Source organism: Bos indicus x Bos taurus, chromosome 2 (assembly GCF_003369695.1).
Source record: "Bos indicus x Bos taurus breed Angus x Brahman F1 hybrid chromosome 2, Bos_hybrid_MaternalHap_v2.0, whole genome shotgun sequence".
Taxonomy (NCBI): domain Eukaryota; kingdom Metazoa; phylum Chordata; class Mammalia; order Artiodactyla; family Bovidae; genus Bos; species Bos indicus x Bos taurus.
Window position 1 is genome coordinate 130,547,072 of NC_040077.1, and position 21,634 is coordinate 130,568,705.

The window sequence follows — 21,634 nt, forward strand, 5'->3', positions numbered from 1 at the left end:
GTCAGGCTTCCCTGGTGGCTCAGCTGGTAAAGAATCCGCCTGCAATGCTGGAGACCTGGTTTCAATCCCTGGGTTGGGAAGATCCCCTGGAGAAGGGAAAGGCTCCCCACTCCAGTATTCTGGCCTGGAGAATTCCATGGACTGTATAGTCCATGGGGTCACAAAGCGTCAGACACGACTGAGCGACTTTCACTTTCGCTTTTTATGCTGAGCCGCATGGCCTGTGGGATCTCAGGTCCCCGCCCAGGGATCGAACCTGAGTTCCCTGCATTAGAAGCACCCAGTCTTAACCCCTGGACCACCAGGGAAGTCCCAACAGCTATGTTTTCATGATCTTCCCCACCGTGTACTGGGTGCCCAGAGCAGCTCCTGACACCCAGTAGGTACTCAACAAAGATTAGTTGTTGCTGAAAAAGTCTTTCTTCTGCTTGTAGACGGTGTGGGCAGCGGCGACCTGGGCAGTGGGGACTTCCAGATGGGTAAGTATCTGGGGACAGCACACAGGCCCCCAGCCTGCCCCCTGGGGAATCCCAGCCCCAGAGGCTCCATCTCCTGGGCTGAGGGCCTTGAGGCCTCCTTGCACCTGCCATGGGGGCAGTCTCATCCCCACCAGTGACAGCTGTGTGCCTTGACTGGCTGGTCCCTACAAGGTTGGGGGTGTCCGGGTTCTCTGCCTGCCTGTGTTGGGAAATGCCCAGTTCCGATGGGACTGTCAGCTGCTCAGCATCCAAAGCCAGAATCTCACCTCCCAGGGTAGCTCAGCTGTGGAGTCCTTCCCCAGAGGCCTCCTTGGGGTGACCGATGCAGAGCGGAGCAGGGATGGGCGGACCGAGGGGCTCTGTAGCTCAGGCATTCGGATAGGCCAAGAGCCGGGCCTGGAAGGGAACTTGACTTAGGTCGGGTCACCTGCTGGGAGGCCGGGGTTCCTGGGTTGAGGGGAAAGAGGGCTGGCTTCCTAGGGGGGAAAGAATCAGGCCTCGGTCAGCTGCCCACTCTGCCAGCACCCCCCATGCACAGCCAGAGCAGGGGCTGGCCCAGCGCGGGGAGGGGGCTCAGAGTCTCTGTTTTCTCCCATCCTGGGATTCTGGGCAGAGAAGGAATGAGCCGGGACAAGACCCAGGGGTACCGTATGGTTCCTGCTGCCTTCTCCAGGAGTACCTGGGCACAGGGTGATCGGGGCCAAGGACGGAGCTCAGCTCGGAGGCACCACTGGGCGGCCCCGCCTCGTCCCCAGCGCTGCCCATCCCAGCGGGTTGGGATGAGTCTAGGGTGGTGGGGTCGCTTCCTTTCTGCCCGGTGCCTCGGGGCCACCCAGTGCTGGAGGGTGGGGCATCCTCACTGGGCCAGTACAAACTGGAGGGTTGGCCCCTAGGTGGCGTGGCTCTGCCCATGACCTCCCAGCACCTGGAACTCAGACCCAGTCTGAAGCTGCTCCCCATGTCTGTCTCTGCAGGGCTACAGCTGCTGGGATCTGGGTGGGGCCAGAGTGCGGGTGTCAGATGGGTCCCAGGCACACAAGGCATCCCTAGAATGACCTGTGCTGACACATCCCTGGAGCTGCCTCCTGCCAAGGCTACCTGCTGGGACCCTGGTCCCATCCACCCTGTCCCTTTAGAAACATCCAGGACCCCCTCCCACGAGGCTGCTCTGAGTGGGCCTTGCTAGCCCTCCTGCTCACCTGAGAAGCTACGGTGCGCGGGAGAAGGCAGAGGTGGGGGCAGGGTGAGCGAGAGGAGGCAGCGGGGAGGGCCCAGGGGCAGGAGCCTCTCCTGGTGAGTGGGGCTCATCTACGGGAAGGTGTGGGGACTTAGGCCCTCCAGGCCCCAACGTTGGCTCCAGCCCGCTGCCCTTGAGGCAGGTTCAGGCAGCTGGGCTGAATCTTAGTCCCAGAGGCCGCAGATAAGTCGCCCTGACTCCCAGGGGCCGTGGGCCTGCTTCGGCCTTGCCCAAGGGCAGTTCCCTCCTTCCTCCGGTAAGCGAGGGCGGTCCTGACCATAAGCTGAGCCACGCCCAGAGGGCGGAGCATCTGAGATGCCTCCGCCCTCTCCTCCTCCCTCGGGCAGGGGCGTGGCTCTCCGCAGCTCTGTCCCAGCCCCGTACCCCCCAAGCACTGAACGCCTACCCATCCCGGCCAGCCCCTGGTTCTGCCTTCCCCCACCTTGGGACCCCGCCCAGCTCCCCTCACCCCATTGCGTCCCGTCTACCAACGGCCTCTGTGTCTCTCTGGCTCTTGTCCGTCCTGCGACAGCCTGTCTGCGTGTCTCTCCTGCGCCTGCCTGCCCTGCCTTGGGCTGTCCCCTTCCCGCTGTGTGTTTGTCTCATCCGCGCCTGGTCCCCTCTCTCCAACCTTTCCTCCCTCTGTCTGTTGGACACTCCATCTCCGCGTCCGTGCCTCCGTCTTTCCCTCCCTCCATTCCGCCTTCGGCTCATCTTTTCTCTGCTTCTCCCCACCAAGCTCTCTGCATCTCTGTACCGATAGTGTCTCTGTATCGGTCGCATCTCCGACTCCATCTCTCTCTGTCTGCTTCACCTCTTTCTGTTTTATGTCTCCGCCTCTGTCTCTCCAGTTGGTCTCTCCACCTCCCTGTGTCTCTGCCCCCTCCTCACCTCCTTCTCTGCTGCTCCGCTCTGCAGGTCCCGGGGACCGCCCCCCTCCGCCCGGGGACCCCCTCCCACGGCCGGTGTGATGACCAGGAGTCTCCTCTGGCCGCGGGGACTCGCTTCCCTCCCCTCGCCCGCTCCTCTCCCATTTCGTCCGCTCCCTCCTTTCTTCTGGGTCCTCTTTTCCTCCCCAGCCTGCCCTTTGTCCCAATTGAGACCCTGCGCCTCCCTGCAGAGTCTGGGGCCAGGCTCGCTGCCACCCCTGCCCCAGTGGGCCCCACCTGCTCCCCTGCCCCTTCATCCGGGCGCATGATCTAAGCTCACAGCTTAGTGGGCGGGGCCCCTGGTGTTCTACCCTGGGGTGCCTGTTAGGCAGGGTGGGTACAATGACCCCTTGGGGTGAAGGCCCTAGAGTCTGGAGATGACTTGGATCCACTTCAGGAGCCTGGCAATCCGGAGCCAAAGTGTGCGGGGAGGAAATTCTGTTGAGCAGGAACTGGGTATCGAGAGTAAGTGGGGTGGGCGGCTCCAGGCCCTGGGGGTGGTCCCCACCCCCACCCGGGGTGCCAGGCTGCTCTGGGCCTCCCGTCCCTCTAGGCTTGAGCTGAGCTGTCCAGATGGGGTGAGATGAGGGCCAGCACGGAGACAGCTGGTCAGGGCAGGACCCCCCAGCCCCGGAGAGCACTCCCACCCCGGGCCACCCCCCAGCAGCCCCCTTGGCCCGGGTGGTCGGTTCCTGAAGCAGACACGGCCTCACCTTGTGCCCAGGCCCTCTGCTACCTGCGCCAGGGAGGGCGCTCACCCCGACCTTGCCCCCGGTCTGGGAGGAGGCGGGGGCGGGGGCAGGCTGGAGGGTCCGTGCCCTTCCCAGGCCCTGGGAGAAAGGGGCTTTTGTGGAGCCCGGCCCCCTCCCGACCCACCCCCCCCCTCCAACGTGGGCACATTCCTGGGCAGAGGCCTGGCCTCCTCGGCCCGCTCTGGGCTCTGGGGTGGAGGCCAGAGGCCAGGGTGGGGACTCTCAATGGGCCTCTGTGCCAGCTCACAAGAGGCCTCTGTGGCCGAGCTCACGGCCCTCACACTCCAGCCCACAGGACCCCGCCTGCCCAGCCCCCGGCAGCCCTGCCCAGCTCAGCCCCGTGGTCCAGAGCGCCCTCACGGGCACCCTCCCTTGCGGGCACCCCGGCCACACTTGCTGTCGCGTGGCTGCCATCCCCATTCCCCGGGGGCTTGCTCAGTGAGCCACCGAGTTTGGGGGAGTCCTGGCGCGGAATTGGGGTGTGCACCCGGGGGCCTGAGAGGCAGAGTGAAGGGGCAGGGGGACGGGCCCAGCTCTGCCGCCCGCCTGAGGGTCATCTGTCACTTCCCTGCGCCCCCTTCTGCCTCAGGGGCCCCGCAGCTGCGGTTCCTCCCGCCTGGAATCCTCTTCTCCCAGCCACCCCCCGGCCCTTGCTCTCTGCCTCTGAGCATGCCCCTGGGAGGGGAGGCCTTGCTGGCCTCTCTCGGAGAGGAGCAGCCCTACCCTACCCCAGTGCGCCCGCTCCACCCACCCTCATTTTTTTCTTCCTCCCACAGTCCAGATATTCCTCACCCATGTGTTCTATTTCCTTTCTTCTCCCCCTCCAAAGTGATCTCTGTGGGGACAGAAATTGTCACGTATGAAGTTCACTGCTATATCCCCTACCCCTAGAACATGCCTAGCTTTTTCAGTTCAGTTCAGTCGCTCAATCATGTCTGACTCTGTGACCCCATGGACTGCAGCATGCCAGGCCTCCCTGTCCATCACCAACTCCCGGAGCTTGCTCAAACTCATGTCCATTGAGTCGGTGATGCCATCCAGCCATCTCATCCTCTGTCGTCCCCTTCTCCTCCCGCCTTCAATCTTTCCCAGCAACACGGTCTTTTCAAAGGAGTCAGCTCTTCACATCAGGTGGCCAAAGTATTGGCCTAGCTTATTAAAGACCTTCAATATAGATCCGATGAAGCCACGAATGCGTCTCTCAGATGGGAAGAAATAAAACCAAGTCCATTCCTTCGGTTTGTCTTAAAGACCAGAGATAATCCAGCTAACCCTTGCTGCCTCTAGTGTGTGCCAGATGCTGTTATAAGCATTTTCTACTCCTCATCTTATTTTATCCTCACAACAGCCCTCTGGGGTGGACACTACTCTTGTCTGTGTTTTATAGATGAGGAAACTGAGGCTCAGAGACATTAAGTAACTTTCTCAAGGCCACAGGGCAATTTTCAGTTATTTTCATAGAAGTGGCAATTTTGCTCAGAGACTGAGCTTTTAAGCACTAAGCTAGGCTGCCTCTCATTTAGTAATAGTTCAGGTTATATCGCCCCTACTATGTGCCAGATGTGTGTGTGTGTATACACATGTATGCTCCATTTACAACTCATATTTAAAACTTCTGTCATGAACTCATGAACATGATGAGATTTAATGCACATTAAATGTATACAGCAGTTGCTCAGTAAACAGTAGGTATAAGTGTATGCTCACACCAATCTAAATTTATTTGGCCATCACATATTAGGCCTACAGTATGCCAGGCACTGGGGCTACCGGGGTAAGTGAGATCTGAGGTTCCCCCCATCACATTTATTGTCTAGCAGTAGAGAGAAAGATGACAGCATCTTCTGATTCCCTGGTACTTGCTCCTTGCCCGGGGCTGCATCTTCGCACACAGGGAGGTGGCCTTGTCAGCATGCTGTCATTTATTCCCCACTGCAACCCGGTGCGGTAAATGTAATTAATATCTGCATTTGAACAAAAAGGAAACAGAAGTTCAGAGAGGTGAGGCCCGTGCCTGAGATGTGGCTGACCTCAGAACCCACAGTCTCTATGATGGTGCTCTGTAGGCCCTTGTAACCGTGGAGGAGCTATGCCACTTTGCGGGTAGAAGGTACGCTGATGGGAGAAATCAAGTGGATGGAGGACCCCAGAGGAGGGGTCTCTATCAGCCAGGGTTGGGAAAGGAAGGCAGTTCAGGCAGTCTTCTTGGAGGAGGTGATGGCTGAACTAAGCCCTGAAGGATGAGTAGGCACTGGCGTGAGTTGGGGGTGGGAGGAGGAGAAACTTGTCACGGTCACTTTTGAGTAATTTCTGTACCAACAAAAAGCAGGGGGATGGGGGTGGTGGGAATTCCCCAGCGGCCCAGTGGTTAGGACTCAGCACTCTCACTTCTGAGGACCTGGTTTGATCCCTAGTTTGGGAACTAATATCCCACAAGGAGTGTGGTACAACCAAAGGAAGAAATATTTCTCTGCCAGGCCATCTCCTGTGGAGCGTCCTCCTTGTCACCCAGCCTTCCTCTGAGCCAGGGGAGGCCTCCTCTTCTGCACCATCACTTGGGATCTGGATTGGGCCATTTTCCCTGTTAGTTAAGCCCTTCGCTCAAGTGCGAGGCCTGGGTTTTGAGCCCTGGGCAGTCCTGCTGGGCACAGCTATGGGCACACAGGTGTCGGCCTCAGCTGGAGGCTTCCAGGGACCGTCTTCCCGTCTCCACCCACTGGCCCAGCTGCCTGAGGCCCCCATTCTGCCGGTCTGGGGCCCTCATAGTGACGCCACCCCCCCAACTCCTTTTTGCAGTTTATTTCCGAGCACTGGTAAATTTCACTCACTCCATCGACTATAGCCCTCAGCTGGAGGACGCAGGCTCCGAGGAGTTCCGAGAGGTGTCGGAGGCTGTGGTAGACACGGTGAGGTGAAGGGGCTTTGAGGGGGGCTCCCCGAGTGTGGTGGGGCAGGACAGAAGGTGGGGTGAAGGGTCCGGAGGCTGATGGCGCCATGTCCCTCTCCAGCTGGAGTCAGAGTACCTGAAGATCCCTGGAGACCAGGTTGTCAGCGTGGTGTTCATCAAGTGAGAGGGGCCCTGGGGGAGGGGGAGCTGGTGTGGGGCGGACAGGGACGGGGAGGAGCCCTGGGGGCAGGTGGGCAGCAGGAGGGGCCCAAGGGGCGGCCCCACTCTGGGTGGAAATTCGAAGACTGGTGGAGGGGCAGTTTGGACCTTCATTTGCCCCATGTGGGGTGCAGGCTGTCCAGGAGCCAAGGGGAGAGTTGAAATCAGGCCTGAGCATCAGGCAGGGGCCCCAGGGCAGGAGCTGAGACCACAGGCGTCTTCCTCCCTCTTCCGCCCTGCCCCACATCCACCCCCAGAGAGCTGGACGGCTGGGTCTTTGTGGAGCTGGATGTGGGCTCGGAAGGGAATGCCGATGGGGCTCAGATTCAGGAGGTGCTGCACGGCGTCATCTCCAGCGGCTCCATCGCCTCCTACGTCACCTCTCCCCAGGGATTCCAGTTCCGACGCCTGGGCACAGGTGAGCCCATCCTGGAGCCAGGGGCGACCCCTCCGGTTTCTCAGACTCACGTGCGCCCCCTCCCTCTCTTCAGTGTCCCCACCATGGGCCCTCCTAGTTTGGCCTTTCATGCTGGTAGCGACGGGGAGCTCACCACCTCATGAATCTTCCCCATCAATCGTGCAATCTTATCTTGGGTTGAGCAACATCCATTCCCTCCAGCCGGTACCCATGAGGCCCGGTTTCTGCTTTTCTCTCTATTAACCTCTCTACCTTGACAATAGGTAGTAAATTCCTGTCTTCACACAGTGCTTTTGGGTCCAAGATACTTTTCTGTTTAATCACCAACAATTACTCACTGAGCCCTGACTGTATGCACGCCACTCCCATTCAGACTTCACAGTAATTCCTATGATGTAGGTATTATTTCTCCTGTTTTCGAGACAAGGGCCCTGAGGCCCGGTGAGGGAAAAATGGTTGCTCCAAATCCACATACACAGAGAGTGCAAAAGCCAGGATGCAAACCAAACTCTGTGTTTGTGCTGGTCTTGCCAGAACCTGTGAGAAGCACAGCTCAGAGATCACAGGAAACTGGCCCCAGGCACACAGCTGTTAGACGCACAGCTTGTACCTTTGAACCTTCTGTGGGGCCCAGCTTTCTTTTCATTGCACCCTCTGACTCACGTTCCAACTCCCGGAGTGTTTTCTTCTCTGAGCCAAACAGTCCCGTTTCATCCCTCACGGGCTGGGAGTCCCCATCCCAGTCTGCATCTCAGTTCTCTCTCTGGGACGTGTCACCCTCCTCCCCGACTAAGTGGAACCCAGAACTGAACAAACCCCACCCTTACCATGGTGCGACCCCATCAGAAAAAAACGTGGTGAAACCGTCACCTCCCTTGTTCTGCACATCACACCTCAATTAATGTGCCCACAGGTCAAGTTTGTTCCTTGGCATCCCCAGGCCCAGATCAAGATGCCTGGGGACCTAGTCCTCTTCCTCCCACTTTTTATTGAGTCCTTCTGGCTAGGGAGGGTAGGATGGGGCTGGCTCAGCCCTGCAAGCCCCCAGCTCCCAGGTGGGATGGCTACTGATCACACCTTCCTTTCCAGCACAGACACCCCCGCCCCCCCCGGCCGCTGTGGCGGCCGCAGTGACACCAGGTGAGCATGTAAAGCCAGGCCCAGGCCAAGCCGGGGCACTAGAGAAGCTAATGGATGGAGGGCAAGGCAGGATGAGGGCGTGGCGGCCGGGCACAACGCACCGGCCGCCCCTCCTCCCCTTCCTCTTCATCCTCGCTAGGCCTGGCTGTGGCCTGCCCACGTGTGCTCCAGTGGTTGCATGGTGTGGCATGCCAGCTGCGTGTGGGGTCCGCACGGGGGAATGGGTGAGGCCGCTGCCACAGAGCCCGCGTCCCACGTGTGCTGTGATGCGTCCACCATGCGTGCTCTGGGCCCTTGCTGAGCCAGAAACCACCGGGCCTGACACGGAGCCCCAGAACCCCGTCCCAGCTCTGCAGTGCCTGTGTCCTCCCTGACATCGTCCACCGATGCCCCGCCTGCCTCTCTGACGGCCTCCCCTGCTCCCCACAGTGCCCCAGGTCCCCAGAGCCTGCACCGAGGCGGAGTTCGCCTGCCACCGCTATAACGAGTGTGTGGCCCTGGAGTACCGCTGTGACCGGAGGCCTGACTGCAGGGACATGTCTGATGAGCTCGATTGTGGTGAGGGGCCGTGTGGGCACTCAGTGGTCTCCACGTCAACCTGGCGGAGGGGGGGTGCTGCCAAGAGAGTTTGCTGCAGGCAAGAGGGGAGGTGGCCAGGGACCCGGGAGGGGTGGTAACAGGGTCAGGGGCCTGGGGACGGGGCGGGGGCAAGGGGAGAGGAGCCGCCCCTGCGTGCCAACACCGAGCGGGCTCTGTCCACAGAGGAGCCGATGCCCACGCTCAGCTCCCAGCCGCCCCCTCTGGGGGCCACTCCACCGCCGCCAGCCCAGCCGGAGTCACTCCCCTCCCAGCAGCGCCCAGCCACCCCAGCCCCCCAGGCCGCACTGCCCAGCCCAGGCAGGCCTGTGCCCTGTGGGCCGCATGAGGCCGCGTGTCACAGCGGGCACTGCATCCCCAAAGACTACGTGTGCGACGGGCAAGAGGACTGCGCCGATGGCAGCGATGAAGCGGACTGCGGTGCGGGCCAGGCGGGGGCGCGGGGCAGGGGTCCGGTGGTGGGGGCTGGGGAGAGGCCCCGGAGGCCTCTGGCTGAACCCTGGCCCGGTGCTCCCCCAGGCCCCACCCCGCCCTGTGAGCCCAACGAGTTCCCCTGTGGAAACGGGCACTGTGCCCTCAAACTCTGGCGCTGCGACGGCGACTTTGACTGTGAGGACCACACCGACGAGGCCGACTGCCGTGAGTGTCCGCCCCGCTGTCCGCGCTCCCCGAGCCCCCACCCCTCTCCGGCGGGTCTGTGCGCCGTCCCCTGGCTGAGTGGTGGAGGCCCTGGGGGCAGACTTGTGAGGTCTCTCCCTCTCTCTGACGCTGAGCTGGCCTTTGTAGCGAGCACCATGGCTAGAGAGCCGGTGGTCAGTGTCTATTTATTCGTTACTATTAGTCACGTATGCTTGTGTGGGGGTCAGATGAGTGGCTGAGTAGGCTTGATAAACCAGGGTCCCTTGATGATAGACGTGTGAGGTAAAGCCTTCCCTTTAAGGGCCTAGAGGTTTTTCATCTAGAGCTGGTTCTGCATTATTTGTTCCTCTATCTGCAGCTTTTTATCCGTGTAACCATTCAACCACCCACGACCTGTCCGTCGGTCCAACGTCCTTTCTTCCTCCCATCCATCTGTCCACCCACCATTCTCCTGTCTATTCATCCGTTGCTGAGCTGCAAAACCCCTCATCTACCTGTCCATCCAGTGTCCTTCCTCCTGTCCACTGCACCGTAAATTCCATCATAAATCCCTCTGTCCATCTATCCATCTGTCCAGCATCGTTCCTCCCATCCATCTCTTCTCCATCCGTCCATCCATCATCCTTCTATGCATTATCCATCTTGCCAGCTCCCCATTCCACTAGCCATTCATGGAGCCAACATCTTTCTCGCCTCCCATTCATCTGTCCAGCCACCCTTCTCTCCACTGCCCACCCATCCGCCTAGTCAGTGTGATAGACCCCGTGACAGTTAAGTGGGTGAGCCTGGAGGGCCAGAGACCACCTCAGGTAGCATCTTGCATGTCCGATCGTATGAGGCGAAGCTGGGGGCCTGTTAGGCCCCAGATTGAGGATAATGGAAGCCTTGCTCTGTGACCCTGGGTCACAGTCTGAGCGTGCTGACATTCCGAATGTCCATGGGTCCAGCCTCTCCTCCTCGCCTCCCCTGCGGTCCCTGCTTCACAGCAAACCCTGGAGAGAGAGGGGCAGCGTCGTGCTGCAGACTGGCAGAGTTTTATGTCACCCCTCTGTGACTCCAAGCTTGCCTGACAACCCAGTCCCTTGAGAGGGAGAAGTAATTGAGGGTTTTAGTTGAAAAGCGCTTCTCGGAGGCCTCTGCAGGGCAACAGTCCAAGGAAAACCAAGTCCTTGCTGACCGAGTGCAGAACAGAGGGCGTGAAAGGGGAGTGGCTCTGCAGGCTGGTGGGGTCTCAGGAGGAGCAGTAGGTGGGTCCTCCTGGCCTCCTCTGAGCTCCCCCTCTGTGGCCAGGTGGCCTCTGCTCCTACACCCCTCTGCCCTGTCTGCCCCTGCTTGTGTGTCTGTCTCAAGCTCCGTGTCCCTGAAGAAGAATGTCAGTTAGCATCTACTAGAGATGCCTAGCTGGGGCCCTACCCTGGGGCCGGGTCAGCTCCAGGCCTCTGACCAGTCCATGGACGGCTGTCTCGGGCCAGGTGCCACCCCTGGCCCCCTTAGAGGGGTACAGGGCAGCGAGATCTGGGCTGCAGCAGGCCCTCGCTAAAGGCCTTTCCAGTAGACAGAAGTGCCCAGGTAGCACCCGGTGTCCCAAGGCACTGGCTCCCGGGGCCATGCCTTTGATCTTGTGCGTCTCTCGTGGCTGGATGGGGGAGGAGCTGCATGACTGCTGTGCCAGGTGTGACTCTGTCAGGGGATACAGGTGGAGTGTGTTGGACGGATGACTGGGGACCACTGCATTGTGGGCAGTGTCGTGGAGGCAGAGTCTGGGCCTGGTCAGGGGGCCTGTGTTGTCAAGCAGGCAAGATGAGAGCGTGATCCTAGGAACACCCAGAGAAGGTGGGCAGCCTGGGCTGGGGGCCATAAGTAGGCAAGGGCTTGGTGGGGTGGGGGTGGGTCCTCCCTGAGGGCAGTGCCCGCTGCCCACACCACCTGGCTCTGTCTCCAGCTGTCAAGCGCCCTGAGGATGTCTGTGGGCCCACCAAGTTCCGCTGCGTGTCCACAAACACCTGCATCCCGGCCAGCTTCCACTGCGACGAGGAGAGCGACTGTCCGGACCGCAGCGACGAGTTCGGCTGCAGTGAGCGAGGAGCTGGGGGGCGAGCTCTGGGCCCTGGCCCCTCCCCGCAGCCTCCCCACCCCGGCCCCCTCCTCCTCCCGCCTCGGTGCCTCCCACCCCTCACTCCTGCTCGCTCCTTCCCCAGTGCCTCCCCAGGTGGTGACCCCTCCCCAGGAGTTGATCCAGGCTTCCCGGGGCCAGACGGTGACCTTCACCTGCGTGGCCATCGGCGTCCCCACCCCTATCATCAACTGGAGACTCAACTGGGGCCACATCCCCTCGCATCCGAGGTGTGGCTCTGGGTCCCGGCAGGGGGCTGGGGCTGGAGGGGAGGTGCGGCCAGCCGTCCCGGCCCAACCCCTGCCTCTTGTCTCGGGGGGGGCCCACCAGGGTGACAGTGACCAGTGAGGGCGGCCGCGGCACGCTGACCATCCACGACGTGAAGGAGGCAGACCAGGGCGCCTACACCTGCGAGGCCATGAACGCCCGAGGCATGGTGTTCGGCATTCCCGACGGCGTCCTGGAGCTCATCCCACAGCGGGGTACGGCCCACCATGGCAGGCGGGCACCGGGCGCGGGGCGGGAGCCGGGCTTGCTCGCCAGGGACCAGCTGTAGCCCACTCCCGTGCCTCCCCGCAGGTCCCTGCCCTGATGGGCACTTCTACCTGGAGCACAGCGCCTCCTGCCTGCCCTGCTTCTGCTTCGGCGTCACCAACGTGTGCCAGAGCAGCCGCCGCTTCCGGGACCAGATCCGGCTCCGTTTTGACCAGCCCAACGACTTCAAGGGTGCGTTGGTGGGTGCGAGACAGGCACCGGGCTCCCGCAGGCTCAGAGGGCAGACAGTCGGGAAAGCAGCATATGCCTTGGACAGATGGAGCCAGTCCAGGGAGGCACACGGGGTTGCCGAAGAAATGCTGAGCCCGGTGGGAAAAGCATCTCAGGGGGAAAACAAGCTCTTTTAGGAAAAGTGAAATCTACAGTCGATACCCGTCTGCATTAGTTGACGAAGAGAGCGGGCCGTGGAGTCCCAGTCCGGGTTCTGACTCTGACCCTCACGCCGTGGGCCCTTGGCCAAGTTACCTACCTAGTGTGTCAGTTTTCTCGTCTACAACACGAGGATAAAATATTACCCACCCAGGGTGGTATAAGGGCCTAGAGCGCATAAGCCACTCAGAATAGTGCTTTGTCCGTGGGAAGTGCCCAGCTCCCTGTCGTCACCCCCAGCATCCTCATCCTGCAGAATGGAGAGGCATCAGTGACCCAGAGTGTAAGAGCCCAGGCTTTGGCATATTCTTAGCCCGGAGCTGACTTGTTGATGCACCACTTATTACTGCCTGTGTGACTTTGAGACTCTTGCTTCTTTGGGCCTCTTTTCCCAAACGTAAAGTCAGGCAGCTGGGCTCAGTTCTCTCGCACTCTGAGAGGCAGGATGGCATGAGCCTCGACATCAGACGGACCTGGGTTCAGGCACATTTCCATCATCGCAGAAAGTTCTCCTGGATGGTTAGTGCTGCCCTAGAGATCTGGGAGGATGCTGCAGAGAGAATTCCTGTGTGTGTGTGTGTGTGTGTGTAGGATACAGCTGGACCCAAGGACCCACCATAAAAACAGCAACAGTAATAGCTATCGAGTTTTTGAGCACTTCCTTTGTGTCCTACTCTGTTTTAAGCATTTTGTGTCGTTCCGCTCACTTTAGCTTCCTGATAACCCTGTGATGCAAGCCACTGTTGCCCCCATTTTACAGATAGAGAAACTAAGGCCTTTGCTCAGACTCACACACCTGGAGGGTGGTGGAACCAGGACTTGGGCACCCATTCTTCAGTCCTGTGTAGCTTTCTACTACCCCCTGAGGGCTCTTCCCGCCCTGACAGTCCACAGATCTATTGGCAAGCAAAGGCTCTGAGAAGTCCTGCAGCAGATTCCTTGACCCTGGGGTTCCCAAATGGTTCCCCACTATCGTTCGGCAGCATTGGCTTTGCCTGGAGAGTGCTTCGGGAAATGCTGCTCCAGGAATTCAGTAGGGGGGAAAAAACTTGGCTTTTATTTGACTTTGGGAGAGAGACTGACGTTCCCTCTAAATCACACTTCTCTCAGAATTTTCCGTCTCTCTGGACTACCACCCAGGTGGCTGTCTCGGGCAGGCACGTTCATGGCACTCATCCCTCCCTGTGCCCCCCAGGTGTGAACGTGACGATGCCCGCGCAGCCCGGCATGCCACCTGTCTCCTCCACCCAGCTGCAGATCGACACCACTCTACAGGAGTTTCAGCTGGTCGACCTGTCCCGACGCTTCCTGGTCCACGACTCCTTCTGGGCTCTGCCCGAGCAGTTCCTGGGCAACAAGGTGACGGGGCCACCCTGGGTGGGGAGGGGCCCAGTACCCCGCATCCATGCTCGGAGCCTGCCTGTACTCCGCTCCCTCTAAAGCTGGGAGGGGGGCACCCAGCGAGCATCGTGTGTGCCCACGGCTGCCCAGCCCTGATCCGCCCTGTCCCGGCCAGGTGGACTCCTACGGTGGCTCCCTGCGCTACAAGGTGCGCTATGAGCTGGCACGTGGCACGCTGGAGCCAGTGCAGCGGCCGGACGTGGTCCTCGTGGGTGCCGGCCACCGCCTGCTCTCCCGGGGCCACACGTCCACCCAGCCGGGGGTCCCGAACCAGCGCCAGGTCCAGCTCTCTGAGGTACGTGGGGCCTGCTCCCCTGGGGGTACAGGCTGGGCAGGTGCTGATGCACAACCTCCCCCCACACCCTGACCTTTGCTCCCCCCCAGGAGCACTGGGTGCATGAGTCCGGCCGGCCGGTGCAGCGGGCGGAGATGCTGCAGGTGCTGCAGAGCCTGGAAGCGGTGCTCATCCAGACGGTGTACGACCACAAGATGGCCAGTGTGGGGCTGAGTGACGTCGCCATGGATACCACCGTCACCTACGCCACCAGCCACGGCCGCGCCCACAGCGTCGAGGAGTGCAGGTGCCTGACCCAGCTGGACCGGGGACCACAGAGGCCCTGGCAGAGGTCGGGGAGAAACCACCAGGCTTCACGGTCCCTGCAGCCACCGTCTTGGTTCTGTCCCCACAGATGCCCCATCGGCTATTCCGGCTTGTCCTGTGAGAGCTGTGATGCCCACTTCACCCGGGTGCCTGGGGGGCCCTACCTGGGCACCTGCTCTGGCTGCAACTGCAATGGCCACGCCAGCTCTTGTGACCCTGTGTATGGCCACTGCCTGGTGAGTCGTGCCATCTGGCACTTGGATACTGGCTAGAGGCAAGAGCAGGGTGGGAGGCTCCAGCTGAGACTTCCTTGTGCCCACGTGCTTAGCACAAGCCTCCAGAATGACTGTTGTGGCTGCCACACAAGTTCTCTTGACCTCTGGATGCATTAACAGAGATATTATGTCCAGATAAGGGAGGTGAAAGTCCTACTCTTCACTTTGGTCCGACCAATCACTCCTGGAGAATAAGGCATAAAGCATGGCCCTAAGCAGGCCGTTCCTAACAGGAAGGAGCCTATAAATCTTACATTATTTCTTAGGAATGGTGGAGGGAGCTGGAATTGGGAGCTGAGAGAAGGTTTAAGCAGGGAAAACGATTATCTCCAAGTCCCTGAACAGCTATCGGGGGTAGAAGGAACCACCTACAGAGGGCAGAACTGGCCAGTGGGTATGGATTGAAAGGAGAATGTGGGTTTAGGTCAATACAGAGCAAGTATTTGGAACCGTCTATGGGACAGGCTGCCATGCAGGGTGATGAGCTCCCCGTCAGGATGGAGCTGATGTTCCCCTGTGTACAAAGCTGTGGGGTAATTCCTGCATGACCAGGGACACTGATCCAGACAGCCTCAGGGGCCCACCCTCATGGAGCCCCATCTGGTCCAGCGTGGCCCCACGTCGGGCGGGGGTAGCCACAGGGCTGCTCCGCCCAGCCTGAGCGCCTCCCTCCCCTTCCCCCCAGAACTGCCAGCACAACACAGAGGGACCGCAGTGCAACAAGTGCAAGGCGGGCTTCTTCGGGGATGCCACCAAGGCCACAGCCACTGCCTGCCGGCCCTGCCCTTGCCCGTACATCGACGCCTCCCGCAGGTCAGACCCGGCTCGGGAGGGGCAGGCGGGGCGGGAAGCGCGGACGGGGGACTGGGCCTGGGGCATCCTCTGGGCTGGGAGGTGGGAGACCTGGTTTCGGAGGCTCGCCTGGTGGATAAATACCCTTGGCCCCTCGACCTCTCCGGGCCTGCCTCCTGTTCCATGCAGCGGGCCCCTCATTCTTTCCAGTGCCGCGGCGAGGCTGCAGCTCTAGAGGAGGTGGGCCTCGGGACTGCCCTGGCTGGTGGTCCAGAGGTCCAGATTATGTGCTTCCTCTGCAGGGGGCCTGAGTGCAAACCCTGACTGGGGAACTGAGATCCCACATGCCTCACAGAGCGGCCAAAATAAATAAAATATCTTTAGAAAAAATTTTAAAAAGGGCAGATGGGCCTCATGGCCTGCTGTGTCCCTGTGGACAGCTGTCACTCCCAGAGCGGTCTGTGAGCCCTGGCCCGGCCCCTCATTGCAGCCCTGCCCCACGTCCTGTCCGCCTCATCCCCACAGGTTCTCGGACACCTGCTTCCTGGACACAGATGGCCAAGCCACGTGTGACGCGTGTGCCCCAGGCTACACAGGCCGCCGCTGTGAGAGGTGAGCGAGAGCCGGTAGGGGCCCGGAGAAGCAGGCCATAGGGGGTGGGGGGGTCTGGGAATGCCTCTGACCACCCTCTGTCCCCCCTAGCTGTGCCGCCGGCTACGAGGGCAACCCCATCCAGCCCAACGGGAAGTGCAGGCCCACCAGTGAGTATCGCACACACTGTCCCCGGCGCCTTCCCAGGCCTCCCGCCCCCAGGCCCAAGGCCCTGGTCCAGCACAAACTCCCTCTGGTCCTTGGGGAGCGCCCCACATCCCCCCATTCTGTCCAGATTATGTCCATCTTATTCCCACTTTCCCTGCCAACACCAACTTTGCGTCTCCAGACCAGCAGATCGTGCGCTGTGATGAGCGAGGCAGCACGGGATCCTCCGGGGAGGCCTGCCTCTGCAAGGTATGTGTGAGCTCCCGCCCCGACCCTGGGGGCCCTGGGTTCCGGCCCACAGCCAGGAGGAGGAGGAGGAAGGAGGCTGCATCCTCTCCCTGGCTCCTTGGCCAGTGGGTGGTGGCCTCCGCTGCAGGCCGATGGGTCTGGCTAGCTAGACATCCCCCTCCTCATGAAAAGTGGGCCAGCATCAGAAAGGAGCAACTGGTCAGGTCCATCCTTGTGTGACCACCGGACCTTTGCTCTGACCATGCTTTCATTCCACGTTGACACAATGCTGTAGCTATTAGCATCACTGATTCAGAAGTGAGGAGACGGGAGCTCAGAGGAGGGAAATGGTTTGCCTGAGAGCGGGAGCCTCAGGTGTCTGCAGAACAAAGAAGCAGACAGATTCGGAAATCAAGCTCTTTACTCCCATCTTCGGTCCCGGAGTGGGTCAGCAAGCTGGTCACCGATGTCACCATGTCAATCATTTCCCATCCCTGAGCCTCGGTTTCCTTGCGTGAAGCATGGAAATAGCCCATTCCTCTCAAGGAACTTCAAGAAATTAAATGAGGTGCTGGTTGAATAGAAACTAGTGCAGTGCATTAAACAGTCCATTAATAGTAGCAGGAGTTATTTTAACCAGGATTTCCCAGGTGGCATAGCTGGTAAAGAATCCACCTGCCAGGCAGGAGACCCGGGTTCAGTCCCTGGGTTGGGAAGATCCCCTGGGAAAGGAAATGGCAACCCGCTCCAGCGTTCTTGCCTGGGAAATCCCATGGACACAGGAGCCTGGTTGGCTACTTACTGTCCATGGGGGTCACAAAAAAGTCAGACACGACTTTAGTGACTGAACAACAATTATTTGCACCACATTGCTATATTTCAAGTCTAAAACTTATTCGTGAGCTCCCTAGCAACCACAGAAAAAACAGGAAAACGACTGGGTGTATAGGCTCCATCAGTTGGGAATTACTATTCACATGGCGGCCAGCCCTCGTAAGCATGCTCTTTCCAGGGCCCCCTGGCCTTGGGTTCTGGTCTGGAATGTGGGTAGATTAGACCGGAAGCTGCAGGGAGCGCCCCCCACGCCCCCCACCTCCCGTGGGCCACCCTGCAGCTCCCAGCTCTGTCCCTCCAGAACAACGTGGTGGGGCGCCTGTGCAACGAGTGTGTGGCCGGCTCCTTCCACCTGAGCGCCCGCAACCCCGACGGCTGCCTCAAGTGCTTCTGCATGGGTGTCAGTCGCCAGTGCACCAGCTCCTCCTGGCGCCGTGCCCAGGTACCTAGGCGAGGAGTGGGGCTGGCCAGACGGGCAGGACTGCCAAGCCCAGGGATGGGTGGACCCAGGGCCAAGTGGCAGGCCACGGCCCTCATCCCGGCCTCTTCTCCCGCCTCTGCCAGGTGCTGGGGGCCTCCGAGGAGCCCACTCGGTTCACCCTGACCAACCCCACGGGCACCCACAACGCCAGCGAGGGCATCTCATCACCCTCGCCCGGGGAACTGGTCTTCTCCTCCTTCCACAGCCTGCCACCTGGGCCCTACTTCTGGAGCCTCCCTCCACACTTCCTGGGGGACAAGGTGGGCAGGGGCTGCCTGGGGCCTTTGAGGAAGAGGCTGCGGCCCGAGCAGCAGCAGGACCCCAGGGTGGGGGCCCCAGCTGAGTGCCTGTCCCCCTTGGGTCCCAGGTGACCTCGTATGGCGGAGAGCTGCGCTTTACGGTGACCCAGCGGCCCCAGCCTGGCTCCGCGCCCCTGCCTGGGCAGCCGCTGGTGGTCTTGCAGGGCAATAACATCGTCTTGGAGCACCACACCTCCCAGCAGCCCAGCTCTGGCCAGCCCAGCACCTTCACCGTGCCCTTCTGGGAGGTGAGCAGCACCGGTCCCAGGAGACCTCCAGGGGGCCTCCCTGCGCCCCTCACGCAGGGGTGTCCGGATGTCAGGGACTGCAGCCCATAAGCTCTTTCTTCGGCAGCAAGCGTGGCAGCGGCCTGACGGGCAGCCGGCCACAAGGGAGCACCTGCTGATGGCATTAGCGGACATCGACAGCCTCCTGATCCAGGCGTCCCACACCCAGCGGCCAGCTGAGAGCAGGTGTCCGGGGCCAGGGCGGGAGGGCAGGAAGGGTCTGGGGGTGGCTCCAGGCTCAGAGGTGTAACGCGGGGCAGGCGGACTGCCAGCTCTAACTCTTTCCGGCTCTGCAGCCTTTTTGTGTCTCATTTTATCATCTGTGAAATGTAGATGGTAGGGCTTCCCAGGTGGCTCAGTGGTAAAGAGCCCGCCTGCCAATTCAGGAGACGCAGGTTCTATCCCTGGATCGGGAAGATCCCCTGGAGAAGGAAATGGCAACCTGCTCCAGTATTCTTGCCTGGGAAATCCCGGGGACAGAGGAGTCTGGCGGGCTACAGTTCACGGGGTCGCAAAATAGTAGAACACGACTTAGCGACTAAACAACAGCAACAAAAGGGAGATTATAGTAGTTCCTCTGCCACAGGGCTTGTCTTAGATGGAGTTCCCAAGGAGCAAAGCCAGAGATGGGGATTTGAGTCATTGGCAAGGAGAACCTGGGAGGAAGGGAGACAGGAGGAGGAAGTGGCCAGCAAGGGAGTGGTTTCCGGTAGAGACCAGCCTGGGTCTCGTTGCCACAGAGCCCTGCAGAGTCATCCTGCATGAGCCAGAGGGGCCTTTCTACCCTGGGCCGGCCTGTCACTGGTCCCCCTAAGGGAGTAGGTTGGTGGGACCTCTCCTGGTGAGGAAGGCTCATTCCCTGGAGAAAGTTGCGGGTATAAGCCCTTCGCCACAGTCCTGGCAGCTGCTGAGGGATGGACACCCAGGTAGAGAGAGTTGGGCGGGGCCCCAGTAGCATCGCGGCAGGGCTGCCAGGAGGATTAACGAGGTGATCACGTGCAGGACCCCTGGGATTGCGCACAGGTACTGCGTGAGTGCTCACTCACTCCGGGGTCTTGTCGCCCCCAGGGTCTCCGGCATTAGCATGGACGTGGCCGTGCCTGAGGACACCGGCCAGGACCCTGCCCTGGAGGTGGAGCAGTGTGCCTGCCCGCCTGGGTACCGAGGTCCGTCCTGCCAGGTGAGCCCGGGCCCCACCCTCCTGTCCAGCCAGCCCCCTCCACGGTGGTGCTCTGGCTCCTCCTCCTTTAGCTCCCCCACCTCCCCAAGCCCACCCCGGCCATCCGGCGGTCCCGACCCAGAGCAGGCCTTGAGGAAGTCCCTCTGGCTGTGCCCAGGACTGTGACGCAGGCTACACACGCATGCCCAGCGGCCTCTACCTGGGCACCTGCGAACGCTGCAGCTGCCACGGCCACACCGAGGTCTGTGAGCCTGAGACAGGCGCCTGCCAGGTGAGCCCCCCTCTTTCCCTCCTACCCCAGGGGTCTGTGGCCTCCAGGGGCCCAGCCTCAGCCCCACGGTCTGCCTGCCCCAGGAATGTCAGCACCATACAGAGGGCCCCCGGTGTGAGCAGTGCCAGCCTGGGTACTACGGGGACGCCCAGCGTGGGACACCACACGACTGCCAGCCGTGCCCCTGCCACGGAGCGCCCGCTGCCGGCCAGTGCGTCCAGCCCCTTCCCGAAATGTCCAGTGCTCTGTCCCAGATTGCCTTCCTCCCAGGCCCTCCTGAGAGGCAGTGGTTAAACCCTGGCCTTACCACTTTCTCACTGTGTCACTTTGTATGAGGTACACTTCCCTCTCTAGGCCTCAACTTCCTCACCTGTGAAATGGGGATAATGAAGCACCCCCCCACACACACACCTTGGCCCCTACTATGAGCCTGAGATGAAGCCACGGAACTCTTAGCGCACACCCTGGCACATAGCTGGCTCTCAGGACGTGTTAATTCACGTGGACCCTCCTCCTCACCCTCCCGCCGTGGGCCTGAAGGAACAGCGGCTGACCTAACTGGAAATTCGCCCCCTACCTCCGCAGAGCCACCCACACTTGCTTTCTGGACACAGACGGCCACCCCACCTGTGATGCGTGTTCCCCAGGCCACAGCGGGCGTCACTGTGAGAGGTGAGGCGAGCATGGGCAGGGTGGGGAGTTTGCACAAGGGGCTGCCCCCGGAAGTGGGCTGGGCCCAGCTCTCCTGCTCAGGAGGGCGCAGAAGCCCCCAACTCTGCCTCACACAGGCCCCAGGGGACAGTCAGCGCCGCCCCCCACCCCGAGAGCCTGAACGTTTCACCTGGCATTTGAGGCTCTCAGAGATCTAGACCTGCAGATCACCCCCACCTCCCAACACTCCCATCCCCAGTGAGGCCAAAGTCTTCCCAGAAACCCTTCATTCTTGCTGAAAGTCCTGGGTTCGAGGCCTGACCCTGCTGATCTCACTGGTTCCATGGCCTGTGGCCTGTCCCTGCCCCTCTTCTCCCCTCTACTTCTCCATCTGTGCAATGGGTGTTCGTCCAGCACTCAGGTCACGGAGTCCAGTACAGGGCCCCCAGCACAGCCCAGTGATTCTTCCCTCCCTTCACCCAGCACCTTCTCTCACTGCAGGTGTGCGCCAGGTTACTACGGCAACCCCAGCCAGGGCCAGCCCTGTCGAAGTGAGTAGGCTTGGGGAGGCTTTGGGGATCTGGCCACCCTGGGGATGGAGCTAGGACAGAGCCTTCTTTCTCCTTCAACATAGGAAATGTGACTTTGCCTCTCCGAACCTCGGCTTCTTTGCCTGTAAAATGGGGGTCGTAAAAGGCCCACCCACCCCGGAGGGCGTCTGTGAATGTGGCCAATGCCTGCACGTGGCGGGTGTTCAGAAGCAAACACTCGTTCCCTCGGGTGGAGCGTGATGGCCAGAGGGTGGTGGGAATGGGGATGCTTCATGGTGGGTTTGGGGTTCCAGCTGTAGCGGCTTCCCTCCACCTTAGGGAGCGGTGGCCAGTTGCCGGAGCAGATCGGTTGTGGCTGTGACCCCCAGGGCAGTGTCAGCAACCAGTGTGACCCTGCTGGCCAGTGCCAGTGCAAGGTCAGTCCCAACCCCTGCCCTCCACGAGGCCCCGAACCACGGCCAAACCGGTCACCGGGCCTTCCGTGCCGCCCAGCCTCCAGGGCTGTCCCTGTGGCCTGCCCGCCTGCCTCACGGGGTCCGTCCCTGCCCCACTGCTTGGGGCCTCGAGGTGTCAGGCAGCATCCAATGGGAGCTGGGGCCTCAGCCTGGGGGCAGCAGGGGCCCCCCTAGAACCCCCGGAAACGGCTGGGAAGACTGTCCTCAAAGGCTGCCAGCCGTGCAAGAGACCCAT

At 60.9% G+C, this 21,634-nt stretch overlaps 1 protein-coding gene across 9 annotated transcripts in view; it reads left to right on the forward strand.

Moving 5' to 3' along the window:
- HSPG2 (heparan sulfate proteoglycan 2) overlaps positions 1-21,634 on the forward strand; it is a 109,939-nt gene that overhangs the window by 40,548 nt on the left and 47,757 nt on the right. For 5 of the 9 annotated variants that reach the window (XM_027521128.1, XM_027521146.1, XM_027521153.1 and 2 more), the window contains exons 3-32: positions 435-479; positions 6,194-6,303; positions 6,406-6,464; positions 6,761-6,921; positions 8,011-8,061; positions 8,491-8,619; positions 8,824-9,078; positions 9,178-9,297; positions 11,240-11,371; positions 11,496-11,640; positions 11,741-11,892; positions 11,990-12,136; positions 13,530-13,693; positions 13,851-14,030; positions 14,120-14,316; positions 14,425-14,572; positions 15,297-15,424; positions 15,929-16,015; positions 16,106-16,164; positions 16,344-16,411; positions 17,526-17,666; positions 17,789-17,965; positions 18,073-18,252; positions 18,359-18,477; positions 19,360-19,471; positions 19,629-19,742; positions 19,826-19,953; positions 20,328-20,414; positions 20,895-20,944; positions 21,263-21,360. In XM_027521128.1, the coding sequence (XP_027376929.1) occupies positions 435-479; positions 6,194-6,303; positions 6,406-6,464; positions 6,761-6,921; positions 8,011-8,061; positions 8,491-8,619; positions 8,824-9,078; positions 9,178-9,297; positions 11,240-11,371; positions 11,496-11,640; positions 11,741-11,892; positions 11,990-12,136; positions 13,530-13,693; positions 13,851-14,030; positions 14,120-14,316; positions 14,425-14,572; positions 15,297-15,424; positions 15,929-16,015; positions 16,106-16,164; positions 16,344-16,411; positions 17,526-17,666; positions 17,789-17,965; positions 18,073-18,252; positions 18,359-18,477; positions 19,360-19,471; positions 19,629-19,742; positions 19,826-19,953; positions 20,328-20,414; positions 20,895-20,944; positions 21,263-21,360 (3,743 nt within the window). The remainder of the gene's footprint in view (positions 1-434; positions 480-6,193; positions 6,304-6,405; positions 6,465-6,760; positions 6,922-8,010; positions 8,062-8,490; positions 8,620-8,823; positions 9,079-9,177; positions 9,298-11,239; positions 11,372-11,495; positions 11,641-11,740; positions 11,893-11,989; positions 12,137-13,529; positions 13,694-13,850; positions 14,031-14,119; positions 14,317-14,424; positions 14,573-15,296; positions 15,425-15,928; positions 16,016-16,105; positions 16,165-16,343; positions 16,412-17,525; positions 17,667-17,788; positions 17,966-18,072; positions 18,253-18,358; positions 18,478-19,359; positions 19,472-19,628; positions 19,743-19,825; positions 19,954-20,327; positions 20,415-20,894; positions 20,945-21,262; positions 21,361-21,634) is intronic. The other 4 variants (XM_027521160.1, XM_027521183.1, XM_027521166.1 and 1 more) reach the window with 1 other exon arrangement.